Genomic DNA, 19,451 nt, shown 5'->3' with positions numbered 1-19,451 from the left:
GAGACTATGGAAGAGTTGTATTCATAGTTGACCAGTGCTTACTTATGTAAGCTCATCAATGCCTTGCGACAAAAAGGTCCTGAGAATATGGATAACAAGTGCAGTCCACACTTGACATTGCTAGGGAAGACTTGAAAGATGGATTTGCTGTCTTGATCGTTGAGATCGGGTCGTATGAGGGTTGCACAAATGTAGTTGCAGTAGTGACGATGACATTGAAGTACTGTAGTTGTTGTCTTGTCTGCGTTGTTCTGTAGCTAGTTGAAGATATAGTATATACAAAAGCCTATGCTGACCATGGCGGAGAGATACAGTGGTTATAGTACAGCAGAATTATAGCAGTAGGGCGGAGAGCGTTGGAAAGGAATCAGTCAACTGCAGACTACGATTAGCTCGAGGCAAAAAAGCTGCAAGGAGAGACATTACCTTGTTTACCACTGAAATGCTTTGCGAAGTCGAGCGACGATTTCAGGCTCGACCTAGGAACACACGAGTGAGTCATTGGATCGATGACACCTAGTTTCTGTTGAGGCAAGACGACGCAACATACCTGTCGTATGGGTGCTTGTACTGGGTCTGGCTTCGGCGGTGGAGCGGCAAGCGTAGATGTTATGTTTGTCTAGGTTAATGTCAACGAGGCCAAGAACTGATCATCTCTTTATCCTTACATTATCGCTCTGGGCTGCCGCCGCCGCCGCCGCTGGCCCTGGTTGAATGATGTTGGTTGGGAAAAACTGCCAGTGGAGGTTGATTTGTAGATGAACGTCAAAGAGAGGCATCGTGCTCCTTAGTCGGTTGGTGGTAGTTGAAAGGCAAGAGCAAGGACATCAGTTTTAAACTGTAGACCGTGGGAGTTGGGTTGGTGTGTTTTCTCTTTCCCCCAAGTCTACCCTGAGTTAGTGCTAGGCCATTGAGCCCCTCCAACAATGTCAGCCACACCTTGTTCTCGCCGATGACTCAAACTTGGAAACTTAGAGGCGCTGATTGAAGTAAGTAACCTGCCTCGTCCGGGGACCTATCAGACCAAACTCACTGGGTTCCATAGATTTTACCCCATTCTAGGACCTACTGGGAATGTTTGTTACTGGGGCTCGTGCCATGGCTCGTGTGGCTTTGGTGTGTCGCTTCGTTGTCTGAAATATATACCAGCTGACAGTGCTCTAGAGAGTCCTATGAGTCGGGACATAATCACAATCAACCTACCAGTTGTGGGGTATGGCCCAGGGACCCTTCGCACACCGCCCGTCGTTGTCTTCGACTTGTTATGGCCTCAACTTGATTGCTCGTCGCCGGGAAAGTCAATGGGCTTTCAAATTCGATGAGCGGAAGGACCAAGAAAGGACGACGTTCTCCGTTGGCTGACGAAATTTTCCCATCCAAGCGCCAAACATGCCGTTGACCTGAGAAACGCTTGTTCAAAACGGCGCGCAAAGCCTCCCTACTGTGGCCGCTCGACGAGGACGGACTGGGGCACTTCGGAGAGCCGCTCGCCTGTTGATCTCAAGCTCGGGCCTTCTAACTATTCGTCGCATTTTGTGTCTTGGTTTTGGAGAATTCCCGCGGTGGTAAACAACTGCTCCGCCTTGATGACTTTCATATTGCTTTTTAGATGTTGATTAACTCCAACACGAAGAGAAGGCTTGAGAGAAGGCCCGACAAAGTTGAGTATAAGAGAGACCCTTCAAAGATCTGTCTTTGGTTGTCGACCACCAGCGGCCAAAGTAGCGTCTTCCACCAAACTTCGATGCGTTCATCGACATGCGTTTCGCAGAATGGATTCAACTCGCACGACCTTTGCTCCAAATGGTCGAAGTCACCCCTCTTAATAACTCGACGTAAACCCCGACGACGACAAATCTTCACTTGAAGAGCGAGTTAAGGTTGGTTGAGCCGAGTCTTCATCAATTGGCCATGGTGGACCAGCGCTTGGTTGATATTGGCTGAACTCAACTGAACGATACTCGGCTAAGCTGAAGGTCCACAAAGGCTTGTGCGAGATCGGTGAAGCGGGTGTGGGCTGGTAGGACCCAGCGGAGACGAGGCTCTTCACAAGAATGTGATCAGTATTCGCAGATAGGACCTGGGCCAGTCAAAATCCCGATAGAGAGCAGGGTTTGGATGTAGAAGAGGGCGGCGTCCAATGACAATGAAAGGTCGGCAAGGACACAAAGATGGAAAGGGCTGGCGACTGTGCTTGCAAACGTCTTCACGAGAGGTAGGGCCTGCAGGCGATCACTGACCAGAATATCCTCTGTGCTGAACCGGTAATTTATGATAAGTTTGACACCGTCTTTGGACTAACCACTGACCTAGTAATCAGGAAAGGAAACATCGATCTGGTGAGTGTACACTCCGGGAGTTGAGGGATTCCCGTTGATTTTTCATACTAAGAACAGAATTTGGGACAACCTGTTGAGACTCGATGACCTGCAAGCACCAAATAACAACGACTTACTCTCCAAGGTTCGCTATTCCGGGCTTGATGGTACAGTTGAATTTCCATGCTCGGTTGAGTCGGTGTTTGCTTTTCATCCATCCATATCTGAACGCAACCCAACAGAAATCGTTGGCGGCAGTTGCTGCGAGAAAGAGCATGTGTGAACCCCAGTACACTGTTTGAAAACCACGAATATTCGTTCAGATGTCCTGGAATTCAACTCGTCGAAATTGCAGTCCTCGTCTGAAATGCCTCCCGGAAACCTGATGCGTCGTGCGATGGGGCACGGTCAATCTGTGGGCAGTGTAGAAACCGCCCAGAGGTCGAGATCAATGAACTTCGAATGAAACGAAGGTCAACGGCGCAAGGCTCGAGGAACTAAACGCGAGTCTGAGTTAGGTGGTTTCTTTGTCCAGAACTTGAAGAAACAAGACTGACCGACATTCGGAGGGGCAGGACCGGTTGACGATTCTTGACGAAGGTAAGGCCCATACCCGCGTTGGACCTTGGCTGACAAAAAAGTAGGGGGCGGGATTATATGGATGAAGGAGAGGTTGTCGTCCTGAAACGAGGAAAGGCCAGCGCACCATCGACATCGTCAAGCATGCCGAAGTCTTCAATCGGTTCGAGTAGCAAAGGCGTCACGCTGTCAACAATTGTTTGGATTCACTGACAGTTTCTCCTTCCTATCTTGCCTTGCCTCCCTTGCCACCCTCGTCTCTCGCGCACAAATATGACCACAACCACTTAGGCGTTCGAGAATTATCCTGGCCAACGCCGTCGTTGTTTTATCGCAAACGTTCACTTGTTACATGTCGACAACATCCGGATTCTATCGTCTTCAACGGCCCGGTCTTGTAGCCATATGCAAGTGCTCGCCACCCACATCCATTGGTTTTTCGCTACCAAGAAGGTGCCATGAGTGGCTTTTAGTCCAACTTTCTGTGTCGGTTTCAATTACTTGTCTATGTTTGACTGAATCGGCAGACTCTGTATTCCCAAGTCTTTCGTTCTCGCATTTGCTGGAACCCTATCAAAATACATTCGCAATCCATGGTGAGCGGGACCGCATCTACTCAAAAGAGAGCGGGCACGAAGAAACACCAAAAGACAGCACCTCGATGCCCAATGTGGCTGGATGTGCGCACATCCTGGTTCGACTTTTTGCTTCCAGCGACGCCTTTCTGACAAGGCAGGCTTCATTTTAAGCATTATTTGCTAGCATCGGGAGGGGACAACCATAAAGAACATTGGACCGCAAATGGCTGGCACAAGGCACAGACGCACATCTTAAATGTGGTGTCGAGCTCGTTTCTCACACTTGTCCCATTGCTCTGAAATACATACCGCCCAACGACCCCCCCCATGATCCATCGTCAGCCACAACTTGCAACGTTTTCGGCACTTTCCTGAGAAGTCTTCGATTCGTCCCCTCTATAAAGCAGTGGTGTTCCAAGACACAGGCGCCAAGTCTCATTTCTTATCCGAGATGATACAAAGACACGCGGAACGATAATGCTGCCAAACCTTATCTCAAACGCCTTCCAGTTGAACCATGAATGCCTCAATGGGGTGCAAATGCCATGCATCAAACTCAGGCTTCGCATAAGTAGTCACGGTACGGTCTTAAGTATCTCGATCTCACACATGGCCATTGGAAACTGCTTCGTTGTAGCTCAACCAAATTGAGTATGCATAGTGAACGTGGTCAGTAGCGCCGGAGCTATGTTTGCCGCCGTCTGACCTCTTCGCCGACAGTAAAGGTCCAGGTCCATATCGATCGGTCGAGATAATCGATGAATATTGCTCCCATTACAGCACCACGTGCACGCGGGGGACTGTCATAGACTGTCCTCAAGCAACGAATCTTGTCTGTTTATGCGAGCCCATTGACAGTGTCGCGTTATCCCGCAAATTCTTCTCTGCAGGCAATGAGGGACGGATCGTCAATCACGGCTTAAAATATTTCATTTCATCTCGGAATGACGTGCGCGTTCTTTCTCTCTCACCAGCTTCCGCATCCCTTCAAGTCTCGATATGCACCGTTGTTCAGTGACCCTGCAACCTTCTTGGTCTTCGTATTTTCAAATCACTTGCCAGTTTGGTCCACTCCTTCAAAACGTTCTCGCTAATTCGTATTCCTCACAAGAGCTCTGTGCAACGACAGTGTGGTTAACCGCAATCCCATCCGGGAACGGGGCCTGTATGAAAATCGATCCAGCGGCCCACAGACTTCGATGGCCCAAAGTAGATGTACCGCGTATGTCCTTCACAAAGCTGAAACCAAGCTAACAGACCTATGGCATGCTTACCGTGGAAATGAAGATGCCCCCTGCCGCGACTGAAAATCCGCCCGGCGCCTCGGGAAAACTAACATTGACCCCACCCGTGAGGGCAAATACCCACTGCGAATGTGCGCCGTTGTGCAAACTAAATAAGCTTTCCAGCACTCGGCCTCTGTTAAATGTGTCTTCCTCACCCGCCGTCGTTTGGCTTCCCGTTGTCGTCAGGAATAATGATATACACTGCGTTCGCGATATTGCCTAGCTGGAGGACTTGGTCACCAACTGTCCCAGACTTGATTTCGTGAGATGGCTGGCGCATCTTGACAGCTTTGCCAGTGACTCACCACGTTGGACAGCTGGAATCCAGGCTCAATCGCCCAGCATTCGACCATAGAGATGTTGTTTCGCGCGACGATGGTGTTAGCCAAGAGACTGTTGATTCTCGGACTCCCCAGAACTCCCTTGAGCATCACCCAGAAAACGAAGAATTGGATGGGGCGAAGTAACATCTGCGTGCTGTCGAGACGCGGATCCGAGCTTCGCTGGTGGCTTAAGTATGTCGCAACCAGATGACCTTGCTCAGGCTGTCCGAGTTTGCCACGGAAAGAACTTCGACGGGGCCCCTGATAGACAGCGAGCGGTCGAGCGTGAAGTCATTGGCATAGGTCTCTGTATTTAGACTGGTTATTTTGAGCTGAGGGAAACTGAGGAATTTTGATCCTTGGCCGGCAAGAGGTCTGGCCATCACGTGTCCGTGTCGCGTCTTTCGTTCTCACCCACATGTTGTCGACATGGCCAGCAGCTCATTCGCGCCATACCTCCACGTTGAAAGTATTGAAGGGTCTTTCTAGGAATGCAATTCGCTTGCCAATGGGTAGCTCGAGAGGTTGCGAGTGAATTGCTGCGACCGTGACTTGCCTGGATCTCAAAGCCGCAGGAGTTCGAACGTTACCCCGAACCACGACCACTTATGACCCAACCTCGTCAATGTTATCGACGACGTATTGTACCCTGCCTACTTCCATCATTGGACTGCTAGCGCCTAATCATCCTTCCACCCGTTCTATCACATGAGAATCCTACGACGACTCATTTTGTTCCTCCGAATCCTCGGTCATGGATGAAAACTTGTCAAAATCATTGATGCTTCAAGTATGTCTTGAGAGAACTGGACACCAAAAAGGAGCGAAAGAGAGGTGATTAACTGCTTGTAGGACGGCGCTGGCAAATAGACATGCGTCTCCCAAACGGAGTCTCCTTGCAAGTTTGCAAGTCATCTTCGCAATAATCGCTTGGCTCGGTTCCGATTCTCTGACTCCCACAACAAATTTTTACTTCCGTCGAAAGCTCCGTGATCTTCAAATCAACCCTGACTCTTTCCTCATCCACTCAACCATGGCTCTCGACGCCGTCCCAAGGCTTCCACAAGATCTAGAGCGGGCGATATTTGAAGTGGCCGTCGCGGAGGGCACCAACACACTCAAGCTTATTCTTGTCGCTCACAGATGCCGGATTTGGTAGACGCCTCCTCTGCACTCAATCCTAGTTTCTGACTCCTTCCCAAGGCTTGAGCCAATGCTTTACCACACCCTCACAATTTCCCAGCTGACCTGGTCGCCCTCACTGCCGCTTCTACTCCAGACCCTCGAAGCACATCCCGTGCGTGCCGCTTGCTGGATACGCTATATCCGAATCGACCCCTATATCACTCAAAACGACCCCAGCGTCACCAAGCTGCTCTCCCTCTGTACCGGTGTCGTGCGGCTGGCCGACTTCTCCTATGGCCGGACACCATTGCGGGTTCTGACCAGAATGAAACGACTGACACGACTGTGCATCACCCTTGACACCGTTGACGGGCTTGGCTTGCGGTCATCTCCAGGCGCAGTATCGCAGTTTTCGTTCCCGAGACTCACGCATTTACATCTCTTCGACCCTCCGCAGCGCTGGGCCGCCATCTCCAACTTCATTACTCCGACCCATTTCCCAGCACTAAGACATCTCGCCTTGCGCAGCTACAAGCAACACATCAACCCCGTCTTCGTGCCCATCCTGCAAAAAATATTGAACTCAAAGGCAGGCCAAGCGCTTGAGTCACTTGCGATCCACGTCGTCGCTTCCAAGGAGAAGGAAAACCAGAACCCGGATGACTCAGAGACGACGACTTTCTTGGACCCGCGCGTACAAATCATCTCTGAGCCGCTTGTACTGGGTGCCCACTACGATCCGTGGGCAACATCGGCGCCAGGACATTGCCAACCAGACTGGACTGGCGGCAAAGTGCGTTGGCATTCTAAAGACCTTCACTTTACTAATGTGCCAATCCAGATCAAACGAACTCGTCGTGGTTTGAGAAAACGAAAGGGCTCGGGAGAATGTTAAGTATGAATCGGTCCTTCTGTAACAAGTATATATCGCTCGTCCAATACTATTAGTTCTCACTGATGAATTCCTCATTTGCTTGTATAGTCGGAAGGGAAGAAAAGAAAGTTTCCCTGCTACATCTTCCTCAGTCTCAACGCATTGCAAATTGTTCAGATCATAGTCGCTAGGCCGCGGCATAGACCTCCAAAAAATCTCCCAGTATGCTGCCCTAACAAGGGAGGAAGTTGTAGTGCTGACGATGGCGAATCTCAGTCTTGCTAATGCTGAGTCAAATCCGTCATCAATGTCGTCTCAGCTTGTACTAGGAAAGTAAATGGCCAGTGGGGAGCGAGCGTTGTTAAAACGTAGGGATACAAAGCTGTAAATTAATGTTCTCAGACTCGGTGAAAAATACATGCATGCACGTCTCTATAGGCTAATGTCCCACCGTGAAGGACTCGCCACACCCACATGCATCCTTGATGTTCGGGTTCTTGAACGCAAACTTGGCACTGCGAGTTACTGTTAGCTAGGAAGAGGTGAGGAAGAAGTGGGGGGTCATACCTGAGTGCATCCTCCGCCCAGTCCATCTCACTCCCGATTATGGAAAACAGCGCCTTGCTGTCGATGAGCACTCGGACACCGTCCTGCTCGACGACCTCGTCAAACTTGCCCGGCTTCTCGACGTATTCTAGGTGGTATGACAGCCCCGCGCAGCCCTTATTGCGGACTCCGATTCGGATAAGCTGTGGAGTTGGCGCCTGCGACAGCGTTGAGAGACGCGCAACGGCGGAGGGTGTCTGTGTAGCACATGAGGACATAACCAATCAGTATGAAAAGGACAGAAAACGCACAATGGTTAGTGCCGCCTTCGTCGGTCGAAGCACAGGCCGCGGTTTTTCTGGCTTGGGCGCGGGCGGAGGTCGGGCTGCCGTTTGTGGGGCAGCGGCATCTGGGGAGAGTGACGTTACGGATGGGAGGACCAGCGGTGGGGACTGCAGCGTTGGCAATGCTTGCTCTAAGCTCGGGGTCGGTGGTGAGGGCTTGTAGGCTGACATCATCGCTCGTCTTGTCGAGCCAGATGCATTGGCGGAAACGGTGGCCAGACATGGATATAGGAAAGGGAGGGAGGAGAAGCGGCTGGCATGCTGCAGGCGAGCAACGGCGGCCATGGTGTGGTGTGGAGAGAGACAGAAAGAATCTGGACCGAAGGAGGACCGTGACACCGGATCCAGACACCTGTGACGCTGTGCCACCAAATTCCGGCCTTCCGATTGGCCAGATGCCAGTCACGACATCTGCGATGCATATCGCAGATGCACACCAGGATAAGATAAGACGGGGGTTAGATTCAATATCGCGCCGAAAAGACACAGCTAACAAATACAGCAAATACGGCTAATAACACAGGCGGGGGTGGGTAACGCTACAGAGTGGGGGTATGTCAGTCAATGTCTATGGGTATCGCAGTTCGGAAATTTTATATGAGCTTCAGCTCATAGAGGGGCACACTGGGCTGGCTTTTAGACAGCACTGGCACCAGGCCGGCGAAGCGTGTGCGGTAGTTGTTGCCAGTTGTGTCAATGGGAACACTGGTGACCAAATCAACGCGTTTAAGACCCTTGTTGGCCTCCCCGTCCCTATTCCGGGAGCGCGTTTGAAACGCTTTAGTGACGTTTGCAGCCTGGTGGGAACGCAGACTGTGGAAGGTCTCGGAATCGACACCCTGGCGGAGGGAGGTATAAATCCCCTTGAGGACCTCGTCAATACGGACACAGTGGCCGTCAGCCGCAGTGACCAGTATTTTCCAGCCAAAATAGGCCAGCCCGGGATGGGTTACCTCAAGTTTCGCCACAGAAGGGGTTGTAGCTGGCGCTCGTAACGCGGATGGCTTCGCAGGACAAGGGGAATCGGTTATGTGGAACGTGAGGGCGGCACACAATTGAGGGGTAAGAAGCGGATCCAGGCATGCTGTGGGGACGGGAGATGGTGGACAATATGAAGCAAAGGAGGCGACAGAAGGTGATGGGGACTGGGCCGAAGTATAGTAAACATTGTTGGAGAAGTGGACCTGTCGAGACATTCCAGCGAGCAGCAGCAGTAGACTGGAAACATAGTATACGCACTTGACAACCTTTTATGCGCTTCTAATTTCAGTCTATTTCCCAATTGGGCGGCCCGCCCCGACGCGCGAGTCATTTCGGAGCTGCGAGTCATGCGCAAATGCTGTTGAATCGGGATGGCGCGGTACCGTCGTGTAGGGAAGACGGCATAACGCGAAATCACTGGTTCGCGATGGTTGATGCTGGTCACGTTTGTCGTCAACAACTTTCCATTTACGGCCATTGATACCGCGTCCCAGCCTATGAGAAGTCGTGCATTTTATTCCACTGCTGCTTGCTAGTGCTTTCCGAAGAGTGGTGTCGACTTTACTCACGCGGACTCTGAGCTACTTTCCCGGCGTTCACAGGCCAGATCCACTGCCAGTGTGGGTTGTAAGCACACGAACCTTTGGCGTGTTAGTTCAAGGCATCAATCAAGCAACTTGGCTCGGAACCTCGAAGACATGAGACTTCGATGGACAGGTCCGATATTAGACCATTCCCTTCTCGGAGCTGTGGGTCGCGAGTCCCCGGACGCATGAGCATCGATCCCATTCTCACCCGCCCGCCAACCCCAACACGACACCAACGCGAGCAGCGATCTCGGCTTAGCTTTCTTTCCCCCACACTGGCAATCATATCAGATCAAATCCGATTATCTGCCCGACGATAGCCTCCGCTTGCCATCTGATTTCATATTACTTGGGACCTTTGCTGTCGACAACGAGGTTGGACAGCCGCGAGCACAGGCCTGGTGCTGTTGGGCCTCCTGCAACAACTCGGGTTCAGCGCCTTCACGTTCACATCACAACGCGAAGGCCGCACACCAACCATGGCCACGAGGGGGTGATATTATGCCGAGATAGACTGGTTAAAGGCAGAGGGAGAGTGCTGTATAGGCAGTGAAGTGAACGTCTTCGTTCATTAATGCTCATTGCTGTCAGCTTACAGCCAAACACCGCTGGGATATGGCGGTATGTCGTCCAAGGCCAATGCGCGCTTTAATTGCAGTCGACTGTCATCAACGGCATTCGAAGACATTAGATGTCTCTTTCTTCCTCGATCGAGTCGTATGTACCAGGATGACGGACGCGCCCACAACAGAGCGATCTTCATTCAACTTTGGGTCCCAGAGTTGGCTTCCTCGAATGTCGACACTTCGAGTTGAAAGCATCGGGCTCGGGAGTATGAGTTGCATTACTAGTATCTTCAAACTTCACGTGCTAGCTAACTTGCAAAATTGAACTTGCCTGACCAACTTGATTTCACTCCTGTTGAAGTGCTATTTTCGTCGTCCCACTCACCCCTCTTCGACCTCATTAACAGTCTGACTACATTGAAGCGGCACTTCAGTCACCGCAAATGCGCTGGAAGTTTGTGTTGACTTTCGATAACAGGCGGCGAGGACGCCATTGCGCCACCTATGCGAAGCTGCGCGGACAAACTTGGAGTGTGCCCGTGTCGGGTTGTACAACCGAGAGCTAACAATAACATAACGGTGAGTCTTCGCTCTTGAATATAGAACGTCTGAGTCCAAATTTGAGGTCAAGACCCTCTTTCTCGAGTGATCAGACAGCCCGTCGGCGAGGTATGTCTCTTTTGTCTTCCCGATTGCATATTATTACGAGGTCGGAGTTCGTTTTTTTTCCTAGAGGAGATAAGGTATTCGGATAAGACCCCGATGGTGCCTTGAGGCATCGCTTCGCTTGGGGTAGAGTCTCTGTTCCAGCCATTCATGACCTATCGCAGGGGACTGGGAGCACGAAAGGGAAATGTATTTGTTGGATCACCATGAACGACAGCCAAAATATGTTGGATTGCAAGTGAGACTACAGAGGCAGGGTCAGAGTTGGCGGGATCGGAAGGCAAGCTCCGATGCTGGATTGATCCCCCTGGGAGATATTAACTGTTCCAAGGAGGTATAAATACTAGAGGGCCTTGGACGAGAACATCTTGGATCTTTGCGAAGAAGGTCACGCTGGGGTCGATCTCCCTCGGAACCGTTGTCGGCGACGATCAAATGCGACTCTGAGGAGTGTTCACCGCATCGAGAGCAGCGTTCAAGTCGCGGTTTAAGTCGGTTGGTTCGAGTGGAGCTGGAAGTCAGCGAGTTGTTATTTCTCCGTATCTCGCAGGCTCTCTCAAATAGACAGTTAACGTCGAGCTTTCCCTCGAACTTCATTCAACTTTGCATTCGTGACGTACTCGTCAAGAGTCTGTCGCTGTTGGGTGCAGTAAACGCCTGTTGGGTTTATTGAGTCGAGAAAGCAAGGTGGAATCGACTCGCTGTAGCTGGCTTTACCAGAAGTGTTGCACCACGTTGGTGGCACTAGTAATGTACGGACTCCATTGTTTCGTTGGATGTCGATTGTCAAACAGTCAGGATATTCAGGACCGGTTGCGAAGCCATGAGCATGCCACTTTGAACATCGACGATGGGTAGTGAGAATTTTGGAAGAGTGGCGAAGTTGGCAGCCAGTCAGGGGTCCAGGATTGATCGGTCTGACCCTGAAGTTTCTTCCGCTCAACCAACAAATCGTACACCGGCCTCCCGAAATTTCCTCCAACCTCGCATGCTTGCTCTTTTGAACTCCAGTTGGATGGGAAGCAGCACCTCTGTCAAAAGCATCATGCTCTAACGAGCCTCACAAGCACTCCCCTCTCAGCACTTGAAGCCTCAGGCCATCCCCATTGGCAGCAGTCCTCGCGAGGAAGAGCGTTACTCTTTTTCGGTCGCGGTCAGACAGAGATGCATCGAAATCGCGAAACCATTGACAACTCAATTGAGCTGAAAGTTGTGTGCGTTGATGCGTGGTGTCGCTTATTTCTGGGATGTCGAGTTTTGAATGGTGTGTCGTCGACATTCAGTGCTCGAAAGTTGTTCATGACTCGTAGCTTCCAACAGTGAGCGTAAAACTTCTTTTCAGGTCCTCCTCGGTCTGCAACCGAATCTAGTGTCAGAGCACTTACCCATTCTCGCGGCGCTTTTCGGATTTCAAGTCAATGAATATTTGAAAAGTCATGTAAAACTCATCGTGATATCCCGATTTCTAGCATCTGCCGGGCCTCTAGCAACAACCCAAACCGAGTACTCTCAAGCGTTCTTTCCCTTGATGTGCGAAAATACTGCGATTTTTGAAAACAGCTCTTCCATCTTGGTCTCTTTGGCTCGGTTTAAACGATCCTGCCTATCATTCTTGAATTGGCGCTTCCATGGGACGCCAGCATGGCCATACCTTCGTGGAGAGCATAGTATCTGTGCCGCGTTCTACCAGCGAACACTCGCTTTGCCGCTCTTGAGGACCTTCTTCAAGATTCTCAACTTTGGTTCCTTCCAAGATGCTTGATGACTCGACGACATTGTCAGCTTGAAGTGAGCGATTGCGACAAGCTAGTAGAACATCGGACGTGAAGTTGGCGAGTGCTTTTCGAATCGCAAGCAAGACAGATGGCTGAACTGCAGTATCAGGAGCTCAGGCAAACTACCTCGATGATTTTATCATAGGTTGGCGCGAGATGCTTGTCGCTGGTGGGCATTGACCAATAACGACAGAGAGTTAGAAGGGGAGATAATGCAAAATGCGAAAACGAATCTCTTTATATCCAACTTCACAGTTCGGTGTTGTGTCTTCGAGTGGCCTATTCCAACATCGAACAGCAATATGGAGCACTGCGATATGGTTGAGTTGCAGTTATGCACCACTGGACGGTAGTTTCCCACAGACCGACAACGGAGGCCTTCGCATATGAATTGCGCTGGGATACGAAGACTTCGTCCAGCGCCCAAGCCACGACCTCCGGATCCCTTGCAGAACATCTCCGCACCCTCCCGTCCATCCAATCCAACACTCGTGCGTCTTCCAGCAACCAGCCCAAGACAAATACACCAGCATTGTCCGAGTGCTCGAAACGAAAACGCGGACCCACAAAGGGAAGGCGATGTCCTAGAACGCTATGAAGCCGAATGACCTCCGGTCAGCGAAATGGCCCACCGAAGGGGGTGCCACACCACCGTATGGCCGACCGACGCAGGCGCGTAAATCGCCTTCAAGTTCATTTGGAACGACAACGCGAATGGGATGACTTCGACGAGCTTGTGGTTGAGCGTGGCCAGCGGAAGGCAAAAACGAATGGGATGTGAAAGTCGTGGAGCCGATATGACTATAAACACAGTTATCACCAACTAGCGCTGACTATGACCGACGCCGCAACTGGTGGGTGCTTTTCAGGATGGTTTCCACTACTAACGAGACATGCTAGGCCTCGTCTTTTGAGAGTGGGTGTTCCGCCAGAGCTGCTTTGAAACCAGGTGGATCCATTGTGCCGGGAAGTATGTGCGGGTAGAGGCATAAAGGGCGGCGGCTTGAAATTGCGGACATGGACCGTGTATTCATGAAGAAGAGTGGCTGTGAGAGACACTTTGACTCGGAGAGTTGGCTGATGGTGTCAAACAACACCTTTTCTCTTGCCAACCAGCATAGCGCCAAATGGCCACCAACTACAACTTTTTCTGCACTATCATCCAAGAGGCACCGGTCCCATACATGCCAGCCGACACTGTATGTTATGTCGTCCCTCCACATCTGGTGATGGGATGACAATCAGCCTTGTTGAACAGTCTGGCGAAGCGCCGCAGAATAACGACAATCTCCGAGTCCCAGTCCGAGTTGATGGATGGCATCGGTTGCTCCCCAAGGTCTTGCTCTGCATTTTTGCTTGGCTCAAACTCATTTTTTTGTAGATACCCTACTGGGCCTCCACTGTCGGCGACATCATTCATTTTGTGATGGCCTCATACAAGACTTTCAGGAAAGGTGCGTTGGAGTGTTCAGTTTGCGGTTCATGGCCATTCATAAGATCATTCCTCAGGTCGCCTTGCATGAAGCTTTGGAGAATTTAGGCCAAAAAGTTGCTCGCTCTCTCGATTGCTTTGTTCTCTGCTGTGCTGTTTTCTTTTTCTCCCTTATACATTACACAAAGTATCGCTGCTGTCATATCATCAACATCGCCCGTGTCGCGATTGCTCTAGATCTACTCTACTAAAATGTATATAACCTACCAAATTCACCAGTCCAATGAAGCGTCATTATTTTCAAGTTGCCAGTCGGTAACCTGAGTGAATGAACTTCAAGTGTCATTGACGGTTTCTGAGTGCTTGCCTTCTCCAGATGATCATATAGACGCAATCTCGCGACCGCCTGGGTTGATACCTGCACAAAAACCGTCTTCTGATGCTCAATTTAACAAGAAGTACTACATCAACACCGAACCTATCGGGAAATGTACTTTTCCGCGCACCGTCCAGTACCACGATAGCCCGACAGAGTCGCGAATTACGCCTCCGCTGACCGAGCGTCTGTATGGGCTACTACGCGTCCATCTCAACTTGCTGGCTAATGAGGCGGCGCATTGCGTTATGCATATTTCTCCTGTCGGCAGGCGGCGGGCGCGTCCTAGAGGCTATTTGAGATTGCGCTATATAAGAATGTGGAGGACACTGTCATAACAGCAAGTTGAACTCGAACCGCCCAAACTTGAATGTCGTCCTTCACCTCCTTTGCACTTTTTGGGGCCGGTCTAATCGGAACGCCAATTGTAGCTGGCCTAGTCGCCAAAAATCTACCGATCGTGGTCATCGCCCGCCCCGGCTCGAAGAGCGTAGCAAACCTCCCTGCTGGAGCAAAATCTGCCTTGGTAGACATCGCTAACGCTGCTGCAGTTGCGGCAGTCCTCAAAGATCACAAAGTCGATGTGGTTATATCTACCCTCGGCATGCAAGCCATCGCTGCACAGACACCCCTCATTGAGGCGGCCAAGGAGGCGGGGATCAAACTATTCGTGCCATCGGAGTTTGGCTTCCCGACCGAGGGCCACACGAGTGGTCTGCTGGCTGAAAAGTACGAGATTTCTGGTAAGTTTGTTTGAAGTCTCCATTTGTGTGATATTCACCAAAAACACAGAGCTTCTCAAGCGGGTTGGCATCCCCTCCCTGCGCATATACGTGAGTTGGTTGTTGCCATTTTCGATTGACGTTGACAGCAATTCCAGACCGGAATGTTCATGGACTTTATACCGATGGCGTTTGGGTACGAAAAGACCAAGAAGATCATCGTCATCGGCAAGGGCGAGGCGCCAGTGTCTGTGACTTCTGTTGCCGATATCACAGGTAGGCAGTCCGCTTTGTCTGCATATCCCACAGCGTTAATCACTGGTACCCCCAGGTTTCGTTGTGCACGTACTGACAACACTTCCACCCATCGCACTCGAGAACAAGATTTTCCGCATTCAGGGCGACCGGGTCAGCGCGAACGATCTCGGGCCGCTATTCGGCACAACCGTCGAACACGTGAATGACATCCCCGGCCCGCACGCGGCCGACCTCAAAGCGCTGATGCTGATCGCCGACGCTGGGGCGGGCAGCACAGGCTGGGATGTCGTCGCTGGAAAGGAGGGCACCGGGGACAATGCCGCAGGAAGCGCGAACAAGCTCTGGCCGGATCATCAGTGGAAAACGATCAAGGAGTTCTATAACCTCTAGCCGTCGAGTGAAGTAATCTCTTGGGGCCAGTTCATTAGGTTAGAATTGCTGCTGGCTGCTCCAGAAAACCACTACCCGACTGTGTTCAAAAACCTTTTTCATTGACTCGGCGTGTGATCACAGGGTCACGTGTGCATGTGCTTGCCATCATCGTCCGATAAGATTGTTGTGAGTCCTCAAAGGCCTGCGCCTGTCCTCCAATTCCATATGCACTGTACGGAACTGAGTTGGTGGGAGTGGTGGATTTCCATTTCTCAACGATCCCCATACTCGATCCTTCTTCCAGCCGTCATCCTTTGCAGCGACCTCCCGAAAATAGGTCTCGCCTCGTCCATCGATATAGGCAAACGACTGCTCCGTCGCGCCTGTTGCATTGATTGCATGTCGAAGTCCGGGCCAGTTATCCATCCAGACATGGCCGCGCGCTTGTTGTATTGACCGTATGGTCCGCTGACGAGAAGCGTCGAACGGTTGTTGAAGGGCACGGATATGAGTTTGGTTTATTTCTGAATTGTAGCTACCTATTAACATTAGTCAGGTTAGACTAAACAAGGACACTGGCAAAACTCACCAAACTCCTGCGAATATAGGGAGTAGTTGGAGAACACGCTTAGTGGATAGTCAAACGCGTCGCGCAGGACTTGTTTCCCTTGATGAGTAGCCAAAGTTGTTCCAGTTGTGCTTTGCACACCCCACTATGGTACCTCTTGAGTATTGAACACAGAGAAAAATGACAAAATACCTGAATCCAGCCATCGTCGATATACCGCGCGACATTACTGTAATCCAAGTTTTGCGAAAAGGAGGCTTTGACCTTTCCCCCATCCCCCATAATTAGCTCGCTTTCGATATTGAGCCGTCGATGGGCAACGACCTTTGTCCAAACCGTAGCATTGCTGTCGCTGGTCCCACCCGTTGTCGCGATTTCCAATCGCGGAACATCATATTTCGTCATCTTGCCAGAGGTTGGCCCAGTGCCTGTTCGAATGTGGATGCTCCCGCTCACAAACCAGTTTGAGTTGTAGCTTGGGGGAGAGAGACCCTGCCCTACGACGCGTAGAGTTACAGTATGCGTTGTGTTTGTCTTATCGACAAGCAGTGGAATGAAGGGTGTGATGTCGACCCAGTATGTCGGCTGGTCGTATGCGCCATAGCTTGTCAAAGGCCGCCAATTAGACGGAGTAATTCCGCCAGTGTAGATCACCGCATAGGGCCAAACGACACCAGCTATCTTGTCATCGACGAGGACTTGGACTTCGCGGAATGGGCCTTTGCCAGTCACACCAGTCGATGCTGGAAAGTTTGCGACGAATTCATCCGGGGTATCTGAGCAGGCACTTAAAATCAGATTGACCAAACTACAAGAAGTAAGGACGTACTGAGATACCAAAATTCTTCTGCAGAATTACCGGAGCAGAAGACTTCAACGTACGCCTCAATTGCAGAGCTCGGAAATATTACATTAGTTACGGCCCCGATATCATCCGAGATCGCGAAGAAGTTAGGGAGTGTTGGGCTCAGATTGGATAGTGGTATAATTGTATCCGAAGTTACCGCAGCTGGGAAACTTTTCGTAGGGGCATTGAACGTTGCTGTTATTGTCACATTAAAGACACCGTCAAGAAGCCTACGATAACCCAACGTTCAAATTCAAGCGAGGCGGGAAAGAAAGGACACACAAATCTGGAGCGATGATATTGCTGAAGTCCATCATAAGCGGGCCGGGTTTCGAGAAGAGCGCGGCAAAATGTGTGACGTCTTTAACCGTATTCCAGATCGTCCCAGTTTTGGTTGGTTCCGCACTGGAGTGACGCCAGACTGTAGACATGATTTAGGAAAGAAGAAAAAAAATTGGTGAAGTAGAAGTGATATTTACTCTCGGAATGGGAAAGATAAACCGCGCTGAGTCTATCGTATTGAGTTCCTATCCTATAACTGAATCAGTCCAAAGGGCTTCAGAAAACAGAGTAAGTGTATCACGAGTAAACGGAAAGGTTCAAACTAATTGTAGCCCACTTCCCGATTTCTCCACAGTCGGAGTTGGTGGGAGGAGTATAAGGTACAACGGCAGGAGTATTATACGAGCCATCGCCTGTAGATGTTGTTAGAACATGACGATAGATGGAGACTGCTCCCAACCAAACGTATGCTGGAGCAAAGTCACCGAGCAGCTTTTTCCATTTCTAGGAGTGGAAGGTGGTGCGAATACTTGCATAGATATCAAGGGTACCACCGTAGGGTCATCTGTCGACAAGGGCACGCGTGCTTCAATCTCATGAGGACGATTCTCGAGTCCAGCAATCAATGGTGCCAGCTCTTCCGGACTTGGCTGGGCGATTCCGGTGGTACAGAAGGCGGTAAGGATGCCCAGCAGCGCGTAAAACATGGTGGACAGAAGCAGAGAACAACCGCCATCTTTCGAGGAAGCAGCTTCGACTGAAGATCGACAAGGCGTTATTTGAGGTGTGACCGATGCATCTTCTCTTTTTCTGCTCGCCAACTTTTGCGAACACTGTCTTTATCCCCAACGAATAGTTCAAATATGGGTATCCCGAAGGTGAATCTGCAATTGAAGCCCAAGCAAAAGGACCATCAAGACACTGTATGGACTGTCATGTTGCCTCGAGGCATTCTCGAAGTCCATGTTTATGCTTTCGCCCGCCAAACGCGCTAAATCAGCGCCCCCTGCTATACCCACTGCCCCTCACTGTCGTGCGCGTCTCTCAAACTACTGCGTTTCCGGAAGCTGACTGCACCTATATGTAGTAGTTGGTGCCTCCAAAACCAAGCAATCTCATCACACGAAACACGGCACGGCCTCCCATGATTTTGAAGTGGCTTTGAGCAAAGAACTGGACCCGGTTGTACAGGATGGCCTTAGATTGGCTCGAGACGCAACGAGCTTGATTTATTCGTCTGTTCAGTTGCTCACAACGCAGCTCAACATGCTAAGAGACAACAATCGCAAGCTTTCTGAAAGACTTTTCGATGCGAGCGTGAAGATTGAACAACTAGAAAGCGAGCACAAAGAAGACGGGCGCGAACTTGAACACCTCCAGCTCGAAAACGATTTATTGTGGGAGGCATTACGCCGAAAAGCAGACATATTCCAGAGTTTGGAGATGGTGTGTCTCGTGCGTCAAGACGTTCGTCCCCCCCTGATTTAGCTTGCAGACGGTACAAGAGAAAGATGATATTATCGCGGCAATGACGGCGTCGCTTGACATGAAGGGCGAGGACATGGAGGTGCTGCAGAAGAAAGTGGACAATGTCTCGGCCATATTAAGAGGGCTTCGAATGGGCAAGCCCAACTGGGCTCTAACTGACTCACAAGTTCAAGTGAGTCTCCACTAAACATTCGCATCATCTCAAGTGACCTTCGTGGGCAGACTGACACAGCAAGCCATTCAGCGTCCAATCATAATGGATCGGTGTTGAAGCAATTTGGAAGTGTTGTACCAGAGTACTCCGAACCACCAGGATCGATCGAGAACTTTGACTCTGACGAGATTCCCATCCGCCCAGCGAAAGCAATACGTGTGTCCCCCTCACACCAATACGCCATGCAAGCTCCTCCGCCCGACTCTAGATCTCCCTGAATTCAAATCCCTTCCGTTGGTTTTTCGCGCTCCGAAAGACTAAATACAGACTTGGCCTAGAAGTGCACGTGACACGTGGGACTTGAAGCGACGCGCCGCCTCAATCCAGAATATACCTACTATGGA

The 19,451-nt window shown here is 50.7% G+C and overlaps 7 protein-coding genes across 7 annotated transcripts; 3 read left to right on the top strand and 4 right to left on the bottom strand.

Annotated features, from left to right (window-relative positions):
* Positions 1-4,551: 4,551 nt before the first annotated feature.
* On the bottom strand, positions 4,552-5,231 carry MIND_00434600 (MFS transporter; the record flags this gene model as incomplete). The annotated part of the gene is made up of 4 exons (XM_037361161.1): positions 4,552-4,704; positions 4,750-4,867; positions 4,917-5,014; positions 5,067-5,231. The coding sequence occupies 4 exons, from the start codon at positions 5,229-5,231 to the stop codon at positions 4,552-4,554; spliced, it is 534 nt and encodes a 177-aa protein (XP_037221453.1).
* Positions 5,232-6,117: 886 nt separating this feature from the next.
* Positions 6,118-7,104, top strand: MIND_00434500 (uncharacterized protein; the record flags this gene model as incomplete). Its single annotated transcript, XM_037361160.1, has 3 exons — positions 6,118-6,239; positions 6,288-7,002; positions 7,051-7,104. 3 exons carry the CDS (start codon positions 6,118-6,120, stop codon positions 7,102-7,104), a joined length of 891 nt encoding a protein of 296 aa, XP_037221452.1.
* A 418-nt stretch (positions 7,105-7,522) lies between these two features.
* Positions 7,523-8,258, bottom strand: MIND_00434400 (Iron-binding protein isca; the record flags this gene model as incomplete). Its single annotated transcript, XM_037361159.1, has 3 exons — positions 7,523-7,598; positions 7,651-7,886; positions 7,941-8,258. 3 exons carry the CDS (start codon positions 8,256-8,258, stop codon positions 7,523-7,525), a joined length of 630 nt encoding a protein of 209 aa, XP_037221451.1.
* Positions 8,259-8,566: 308 nt separating this feature from the next.
* Positions 8,567-9,169, bottom strand: MIND_00434300 (uncharacterized protein; the record flags this gene model as incomplete). Its single annotated transcript, XM_037361158.1, has 1 exon — positions 8,567-9,169. One exon carries the CDS (start codon positions 9,167-9,169, stop codon positions 8,567-8,569), a length of 603 nt encoding a protein of 200 aa, XP_037221450.1.
* A 5,557-nt stretch (positions 9,170-14,726) lies between these two features.
* Positions 14,727-15,726, top strand: MIND_00434200 (NmrA domain-containing protein; the record flags this gene model as incomplete). Its single annotated transcript, XM_037361157.1, has 4 exons — positions 14,727-15,099; positions 15,149-15,189; positions 15,237-15,354; positions 15,410-15,726. The coding sequence occupies 4 exons, from the start codon at positions 14,727-14,729 to the stop codon at positions 15,724-15,726; spliced, it is 849 nt and encodes a 282-aa protein (XP_037221449.1).
* Positions 15,727-15,873: 147 nt separating this feature from the next.
* Positions 15,874-18,112, bottom strand: MIND_00434100 (Peptide-n4-(N-acetyl-beta-glucosaminyl)asparagine amidase a; the record flags this gene model as incomplete). The annotated part of the gene is made up of 8 exons (XM_037361156.1): positions 15,874-16,247; positions 16,298-16,421; positions 16,469-17,052; positions 17,106-17,353; positions 17,406-17,544; positions 17,603-17,655; positions 17,707-17,818; positions 17,866-18,112. 8 exons carry the CDS (start codon positions 18,110-18,112, stop codon positions 15,874-15,876), a joined length of 1,881 nt encoding a protein of 626 aa, XP_037221448.1.
* A 256-nt stretch (positions 18,113-18,368) lies between these two features.
* On the top strand, positions 18,369-19,325 carry MIND_00434000 (uncharacterized protein; the record flags this gene model as incomplete). The annotated part of the gene is made up of 4 exons (XM_037361155.1): positions 18,369-18,438; positions 18,493-18,851; positions 18,901-19,065; positions 19,116-19,325. 4 exons carry the CDS (start codon positions 18,369-18,371, stop codon positions 19,323-19,325), a joined length of 804 nt encoding a protein of 267 aa, XP_037221447.1.
* Positions 19,326-19,451: the final 126 nt, after the last annotated feature.

This window comes from Mycena indigotica (genome assembly GCF_014461135.1).
Source record: "Mycena indigotica strain 171206Taipei chromosome Unknown Mind.scaff0004, whole genome shotgun sequence".
Taxonomy (NCBI): domain Eukaryota; kingdom Fungi; phylum Basidiomycota; class Agaricomycetes; order Agaricales; family Mycenaceae; genus Mycena; species Mycena indigotica.
This window is presented reverse-complemented; position numbering and strand designations above follow the sequence as displayed.